Below are 9,319 nucleotides of genomic sequence, written 5' to 3'. Positions count from 1 at the left end.
TTGTAAAGTTAATGTGAAATTTGGAGCAAGATAAATAAGGGAGAAGGGTTGATTTAAGTCTACCTCTAAAATCCCTATTACACTTTGTGAATCATTATTTTGGAATCTTGAATCGTGTAGAACTATCAAAGCTCTGGCTCCGATCATATGTCTGGCTAAGGATCTGACTCCTATGGTGATTAATCCCATGTGGACATATCTTCCTTGTTGGTTTTGTAATTGTCTTCCTGTTTGTGGAGATATCAGAGGGATTATCTCGTAGGTGTTGTCAGGGAGATGAAAATCTTCTATTCTCCTGTATCGGTAAAGGCTTGTTCGTTCAGAACTTAGTCATCCTATGTTGTATAATTGTCTAGGATTTAGAGAATCTATTCTTGAGTTATATCCTATGTCTGTATTTTGTTGTATATCTACTAAATCTTCTAATCTTCTGATGTTAGTAGTTCTTTGTCTATTTAAGAATCTATCTAAGATTCCTGGGTGTTGTATAAGATTTTGGCTTCTAGTCTGGTGTTCTCTTAATCTTCTGGAGATTCCGGGGAATCTTTGTGTTTGTGTGCTACTTGTTGTGCTATTCATGTTATTATTATCAGTTTGTGTTTGTGTAGACGTATGGGGTTGTGTCATCATTATAAACTATCATTATTGTTTGTAGAAGGTGCTGCGTTGGTACTTGCAGCTTTTGAATCTTTTTTAGTTATAACTTTGATAAATTTCTGTGAATTTTTGAAAGTTGTTTTTATAGGTGTATGTGTTCCTAAGGAAAGTTTTGATATTTGCTTTATAAGACCATCTAAGTCTTCAGAGAAGTTTGTCTTTTTAGTAGAATCAATCATATGATTCAATTTTCTAGAAACTTCTTCTAGAAGAGCTATTATAGTGTTATTTTGTCCTATAAGGACTGTGTATACAGAGTCTACTTCTGAAGTAGGCTTTTTATAACCTACAGGAGGAGAGTTTGTAATTTTTTCAACAGCTGTTAAAGCTGATTTGTAGTCTGGGCCTAAAAATGGCTGTATGTTATCCATTAAAGAAATTTTAAACAGAAAAAAATAAGAAAGCAGTGTAACTGGAGTAAAGCAGTAGCAAGCAGGCAAAGCGGAAAAGCAGTAGTAGGAGATAAAAAGGCAGGAATCTACGGAATACACTGTAGAGTAATACTTATAAAAGAATATAAATAATCATAAGGCTCAAAAACTCTTTTTTTTTTTTTTTTTTTTTTTTTTTTGGGATCTGACTTCGTGTACCTCAACTGCGAGTTAAGGGGTTGTTATACCCAAGTGCTGTTAGCACTCCTCTTAATATATACTCCGTAGTTATATGCCCACTACAAGCAATATAACCCAGAATACGCGCAGTGTTTGATTGTTTCTGTCAGATTTAAAACATAAAATTTTATCATGTACAAGAAAACATAAGTGTAAAGAGTGCCGCAATATGCAAAGTATTCCTCAACCCACAAAGGAAGATCATCTGGGACTTATAGTTCTGTCGGCTCTACTGGCCTTAACATGCCCGATCTACAAAGGGTATCCTAGCGAATACAAACCACTTCAATTACACAGATATTCAAAAGGTATCGGTGACCACAAATCCATTAATAATTACAAATCCATTAGTAATTATTTGTTAAATTATTGATAGAAAAATTTGTTGACCCGATAAATATTGGGATTTGATTTTTCTTCCTTTTCTCCTTCCTTTTATTTTTCCTCTTCTCTTTCTTCTTCCTCTTCCACTTCTCCTCGGACAAAGCCATTGCTGACTCCTCCAACTCCACCGCACGCCTCTTCCTTATTCTTCTCCTATTCATTTTCTTTCTCCTCTCACTCTTCTTTTAAAAAATTTGGTTATTGATAAATTTACCATGACAAATTTCACCACAAAATTATCAAAGTTCAAAGCGAGAAATCTAACATCATTTTATAGACAAAATTAATTAACAAATATTTTTTTGGTAATTCAAATTATAATTTACCGATAACTTTTTTTTCATCAATAAAATTTTTGTTGGTAATTAAATAGATTTCTGTAGTAGATAAATAACATATTATGAGTGAATCTCTTAAAATTATATAGAACATAAATTCTTGAAAAATTATTATAGAAACACATTCTTATTAAAATATATACAGAGCGTGTGTGTGTGAGAGAGAGAGGATTATATTGATTTTATTATGTCTATATAAAATGACTTTAGACTCATGGCAAGAGCCAAGATTAAAATAAAGTAGGAGTCACTCTGTTTATTTATTTATTTATTATATTGCCTTTATAGTCATTGTCTTTATGCTTTATTGTTGAAGGGTTGATGAAACAAATTAAAACTATGATTCCATGTATAACTTTTTTCTTTAAACTATTAATAACTGAACTATCTATGAACAAAACTACACTTAGCTATTATCACTGTATGAATAATAGACCCTTAATTAATACCTACCAATTTTGTCATTTTCGTCTCTTAACCCTTAAAAAAAAGCTAACTTTATAAAAGAATCTCTAACCACTTTAACATATAGGTTGTATCTAAACTAGATCTTCAAATCCAATCCCAGTCAGATAGACAGATATGAATTGCTCGATGAAATTTAAAAATTCAATGCAGTAGATGATGAATGTATAGCATAAGATTAAGTTAAATATGAATTATGATATATAAGTTAAAAAAAATAAAAAACTTTTTTTTAAAGAAGAATCTGAAATTCTAGAACTTCAAAACGAAATGGACATTATTGATCTTATCTTAAACGTCCTGAAATAAAAGTACTTTATTAAGTATGTGCGAATGATTTTTTAAATATAAATAATTTATATTAATAAATGATAATAGTGTAATATTATTAAGTTAATATGTAAAATAAATATATTTATTTATTTATTTATTAAAAATAAAATGAAATGAATAAAAAGAATAATTGTTGATAAATAAAAAAAAAGAAAAAAGATAAACAGTTTTATAGAAAATAAATAAAAATAACCATTAATTTTAAAAAATTTAATAAATAATTATATTTTAAAAGATATAATTAATATTATAAAATATGGATGCAACAGATGTAATCATCTTTATATATCATTATATATTATATTTATTTTTTCTATGATTACTTTATTTTAATTCAGTGCATCCTACTGTTATATCAATGGGCATGATGAAAGTTTAGGTGGAAAAACTTATTCTTAAAACATTTATTGAGAAACTTTAAACAAAATGTTTTCTTCTCTTTCTAAAAGTGGTAATAGAAAGAAAAAAGGTGTAAATATATCCTTAATGTATAACATCATCTTCTCGCACAAGTTTTATTTGTCGTAACAAAATCCAGATCTGTTGTGTTGTGTTTCAAATTAACCATTAGACAATTAAATTCCACAAAAAATCTCAGTTTTATTAAATTTTTTGAAATAAATTATCATATTATATTAAAAAGTGACTTTAAATACAATTTATGTATATTTTACAAACATGTAAAGTAAGAATTGTTCTTACTTATATATTTTAATTTGATGTTTTTCTATATTAATGTGGGATTTCAATAGTTTAAAAAAATAGATATTTGGTCTTTTTCTAATAAGTTAGGATCTTCTACAACCGAAAACAATAGATATGTATAAATATAAAAGTTAAATTCGTTTTTTTATATAAATATAATATATATCATCTCTTAAATTACTAAAATAGTAATCTAACAAACTTATTTTCAATGTTCTATCTTGTCTTTTGATTTAGGTATAAATATACATTTGGTATCCAAACTTTTTCGGAAAGTTCAATGTGGTACCCGAACTTTAGGAATGTTCAATTTGGTACCCCAATATTCTAAAGAGATTCAATTTGGTCCTCTCCGTTACCGTGTCCGTACAGGACACGTGTCAAGCCATGAAATTTTTATTTTTTTTTTAATTTTTTTTCAAAAAATTATTATTTTTTTCAAAAAATTATTTTTTTTTTCAAAAAATTAATTTTTTTTTCAAAAAATTTAAAAAACTGCCACGTGTCAGTTTATCATCGTGCCACGTGGCAGCTTACAAGCATGACACGTGGCAGTGTAATAGTTGTTTTCAATTTAGTACCTAATTTAAATTTTTGGTTCAATTTAGTACCCAATTTTTTTAAAATCATTCAATTTCGTCATCTTCCATTTGAGACCAAATTAGTAAATAAGCTTAATTACAACATATATATATATATATATATATATATATATATATATATATATACATGTTACAATAACTTTTTATATTATATATACATCAAATCATTTTACCTAAATACTTAAATTATTTTATTTTTTTCATTTTAACCTTTGTAATTTTTTATACATGAAATTTTTTACACTTGTAAAAAATAAAATAATTTGAATATTTAGGTGTAGTGTTTGATGTATAAATTCAAAACAATTATTTTAACATGTTTATATAAATTATAATTAAGCTTATTTACTAATTTGGTCTCAAATAGGAAAGGACGAAATTTGATCATTTTAAAAAATTTGGGTACTAAATTGAACCAAAAATTTAAATTGGGGTACTAAATTGAAAACAACTATTACAGTGCCACGTGTCATGCTTGTAAGCTGTCACGTGGCACGATGATAAACTGACACGTGGCAGTTTTTTAAATTTTTTGAAAAAAAAAATTAATTTTTTGAAAAAAAATTAAAAAAAAAATAAAAATTTCATGCCTTGACACGTGTCCTGTACGGACACGGTGTTAACTCCAACTTAATGGAGAGGACCAAATTGAACCTCTTTAGAAAATTGGGGTACCAAATTGAACATTCCTAAAATTCGGGTATCACATTGAACTTTCCGAAAAAGTTTGGATACCAAATATGTATTTATACCTTTGATTTATTTTATTGGAAACTTTTTTTCTTTTTTGCCGCACAATTTTTTATTCCCTATCAAAAAGTATTTTGTTTATTATTTAGAATATTCTATCCTTAATATACTTTTTCCTTCTATTACAACTTTGATTACATTTTCTTTATAAATGAAGTATTGTATCTCAAATAATTGTTATGATATACATTTTATTATTTATATTTCTTTTTAATATTTATATTTATTATTTATTTTATACATATCTCAAATTCAAATGTTCATGTAAATTTTTATAATATATTTTTTACAATGAACAATGAATAATATTTTATTATTATTATTTTTCTTTTCTTAAAATATTTTGAGTTTATATTTGAGACGAGAAAGACACATATAGATGATTCACAGTTGTTACTTAATAAGGACACGGATGAAATAAAAAATTTATAGCTATTAAATATAAAAGTTATTTTTCATTTTAAAATGAAAATTAGATATTCAAAGTTGCACGTTGGAAAAAAATAAAATAAATACAATAGAAGTCTAACCTCTAAAGACAAAGACAAAAACAAGGTAGCTTGGTTTGTTGTTCGTTATAGTGTTTAGTGTGTAACAAAATTTTCATGGAATAAAAGTTTGTATCATTACAAGAAAATGCTTCATTAATATCCAATTTTAGTGACCAAAAATTGCTAGTTACTATAATGACTAATTAGATACAAGTTTACAAAGTAAAAAAAATTATTGGTTACTAAAATAGTTACTATTATGAATAAAAAATTATAATTGGTCACTAAATTAGTTTTTAAAATTAGCTACCATAGTTTTGGCTACCAAAGGAAACTAGTCACTAAAAATTAGCTACATAAGTTTTGATTACCAAAATAACTTAGTTACTAAATTGGTCTTTAATTAATTAGTGACAAATTTAGTGATCAATTATAATTTTTTATTTATATTAGTGACTATTTTAGTAACCAATAAATTTTAATTTTGTAAATTGGTATCTAAATTGATCACTATAGTGACTAACAACTTTTAGTCATTAAAATTAGTTACTAATGAGACATTTTTTTGTAGTGTATTTTTCATATTTCTCATTAATAGAGTACCACTTTACTTTATTATTAGTTATTAATTTTAATTTATTAATATTTTATTTTAATAATTTTTTTCCAAAAACACGCATAATCACAGAGTTATGACATTGAATAATATAGAGGTAATTGCTTTTTTTTTTTTTAACTTTTCTTTCCCTGAAATAAAATAATAATTTTAATCTTTTATTTTTATGTTAACAACTATTTTAAATTTTGATACTATTTTTATATTTTATCATTAAGTTTTAACATATGATTTTAATATTTTGAAGTTATGTTTAAATTATGTATAATTACTTTTTTAACTTTTGTTTTTTTAAAAAATAAGTTGATTCTTCAGTTTATTTTTATTCTCAATTTCATTTTTTTTTAAATTAATGCCATGCAATCTTTTTGGTTAAATTTTTGAAATGAAGGAAGATTTTTTCATTGAAGGTGTATGAATTATTCTGTAAAGAAATTCATTAACATAAAAATCCCATTATAAAATAACAGGAGTCATTATTTTATTATAATAGTATAAAACTGTATAAAAATACTGATGATGATTTTATATATTTTATACAGTACCATTTTTTTCTGTCATGTTATAGCTTCTAATAAATGATATATATATATATATATATATATATATATATATATATATATATATATATATATATATATATATATATATATATATATATATATAACATTGGTCTCATTCCTAGTATGTGTTCTTAGCTATCTTTGCTACCCTCTCCTCATAATTCCCTCATCATCCTCATTCCAACTAAGATTATGGAGAACAAAGACTTGAATGCTTCAAGCATCAGTGTGGGAGGAATTTATGACATGTTGCTGGACAGCGTCAACAATGAAGACACCAGACCTGTGATTCGTCTTGGTCGCGTAGATCCCACTGATAACCCACTCTTTCGTACTACAAATGTGGCTCATGATGCTGTTACAACATCAGTTCAATCTTTTAACTTCAACTGTTACCCTCCCACTCTTGGCTTACTTGAGGCTAAGAGGTTTATTTCTTCAAAATTCTTTCTAAATCATTCTACAATCTAATACCAATAATCACTTCATCAGTTTCTGACAAACTATAAAACTTTTTCACATAACAGGGTTATTGCAGACCATGTTTCAGTTCATCTTCCACATAAGCTCTCAGCAGAGAATGTTTTTCTGACCATTGGTGGCACACAAGCCATAGATATAATCTTACCTTCCATTGCACGTCCTGGGGCCAACATTCTCCTTCCAAAGCCAGGGTACCCTCAATACGAACTTCGTGCCTCTCGTTGTCACCTTGAAGTTCGATATTTTGATCTTTTGCCTGATAGAGGTTGGGAAGTTGACCTTGACTCTTTAGAAAATTTAGCAGATGAGAATACTGTGGCTTTGGTCATCATCAGCCCCAGTAGTCCTTGTGGGAATGTGTTTGCGTATGAACATTTGAAAAAGGTATCTTTTTTATCTCGAACTTACGTTGAACTTGAGAAAAACAAAATGTAGTGATTTTTCATGACTATTAACTGCAGGTTGCAGAGATTGCAAGCAAACTTGGAATCTTTGTCATCTCTGATGAAGTTTATGCTCACGTAGTTTTTGGAAGCAAACCTTTTGTGCCCATGGGAGAGTTTGCTTCAATAGTGCCAGTTATTACGATTGGTTCTTTTTCAAAAAGATGGATTATTCCTGGTTGGAGAATCGGTTGGATAGCCATATGTGATCCTCAAGGAATCCTTCAAGAATCTGGGGTTTGTTTTTTGTTCATAACCTTTTTGTGCTTAAAAAATTATGGCTCTAAAATAGTTGTTTGAGTGTGAATAACCTAGAGATAGAAAACTTGTTATTCTCAATGAATATATAATAAAGTTTAAGTTTTTAACCTACAAGAAAATAAACTGATAACACTCAATCATGTTGAAATTTATCAGCAGACATCTTAATATTTTTTTTTCTTGTTTATTAGATCGTGTCCAAAATAATCGAGTATATAGAGATCACTGATAACCCTCCGACCATCGTGCAGGTAATAACGAACTGATATAAAAATAACCAATTAACTATGTGTTTGTGTGTAATAAGACTGCATCTTTTACATTATCAGCAGGCTGCAATACCAGACATCCTTGAGAAAACTCCAAACGATTTCCATTCAAATAATCTTGGTATACTGAGAGAGGTTGCAGATATATTCTATGATGGGTGTAAGGAGATCCCTTGCTTGACATGCCCTCTGAAACCAGAAGGAGCCATGGTTGTAATGGTGAGTGGCATGAAGAACTTTACAATTTTCATAATGTTGTGGATTAGTAACATTATCAATTAATGAAAAATGATGGAGTAGGTGGAGATTAACCTTTCCCAACTGGAGGACATTGTTGATGATGTACAATTTTGCAGTAAGTTAGCCAAAGAGGAATCTGTGATTCTTTTTCCTGGTAAGAATTTTCTCATGTGATTATTGAAATTCCATTGACTTTGTGACAAAATGATGAAGATGTCGTGACCGATGATAACATACTTGTAGGTGTTATCGTTGGACTAAAGAATTGGATTCGGGTTAGTCTTGCCGTTGACCCTTCTGATCTGAAAGAAGGCCTTGAAAGGATAAAAGCATTCGGTCTTAGGCATGCGAAGTTGTCATAAGTCATGCTATCAGAGGAGGTGGTGGGAAGTGTGTTTACTTTTGGGTGTGTTGAGTTACAATAAGACATTCTATGCAGCTAAATATCACATGCAGTCATATAGTATAAATTTATTAATGATGTAAGGGAGTTGCCTTTGTGGCCGTATGTTTGTATAATTTATGCTTTATTTGTTTGGTGTCTTCGTCTTGGCTTAGCTTTTTCCTCGTAGCTAGTTTGGTTTTGCAAGTTATTTGTGTGTCTCCATCGAGTCTTATTTATGCCTTATGTTAGAATATAAGCATTTCTTATTATTAATGAAATTTTAGTTTATAAAAATGAAATCTTATCATCGGTGACCAATAATCGCCTTAAGTTTATGTAACGATTTTACTACTAAACTTTGATACTAATTGCTCAATTAAACAATTTATTACTAAACCAAAAACTATAATTAATATAGTTAATGTGCAATTCTTTTTTGCTTAAGATTGTAATAATCAAAGTGTCATAATTTGATTGTGACTTGACTCATTTATTTTCTATCACGAGACAATTGATACACCATACAACAATTTAATTAATATTGGATCATATGATGATAATTTAAAAACATTTAAAGTTAAATTACTACATTTTTAAAATTGTGATCTTAACTATCAACATTTTAACTTTGGTTACCTATAAGTATAAGTATCAACATATTTTGTCTGTATTGCTTAAAATAAATAAGGAACATTTTTTTTTTTGTATGCTCTATGATCTTAA

The 9,319-nt window shown here is 27.8% G+C and overlaps 1 protein-coding gene across 2 annotated transcripts; it reads left to right on the top strand.

Moving 5' to 3' along the window:
• The first annotated feature begins 6,626 nt into the window (after positions 1-6,626).
• LOC114185646 (nicotianamine aminotransferase 1-like) lies at positions 6,627-8,895 on the top strand. 2 transcript variants are annotated; one of them, XM_028073504.2, is made up of 7 exons: positions 6,627-6,943; positions 7,043-7,382; positions 7,460-7,678; positions 7,894-7,953; positions 8,035-8,190; positions 8,272-8,365; positions 8,455-8,895. In XM_028073504.2, the coding sequence occupies exons 1-7, from the start codon at positions 6,708-6,710 to the stop codon at positions 8,571-8,573; spliced, it is 1,224 nt and encodes a 407-aa protein (XP_027929305.1). In that variant the 5' UTR covers positions 6,627-6,707; the 3' UTR covers positions 8,574-8,895. The 2 variants fall into 2 exon arrangements, with proteins under 2 accessions (XP_027929305.1, XP_027929304.1); XM_028073503.2 differs by having other exon boundaries at positions 8,032-8,190.
• Positions 8,896-9,319: the final 424 nt, after the last annotated feature.

This window comes from Vigna unguiculata, chromosome 5 (genome assembly GCF_037176805.1).
Source record: "Vigna unguiculata cultivar grain cowpea cultivar isolate G323 ecotype 2 chromosome 5, ASM3717680v1, whole genome shotgun sequence".
Classification (NCBI taxonomy): Eukaryota; Viridiplantae; Streptophyta; class Magnoliopsida; order Fabales; family Fabaceae; genus Vigna; species Vigna unguiculata.
This window is presented reverse-complemented; position numbering and strand designations above follow the sequence as displayed.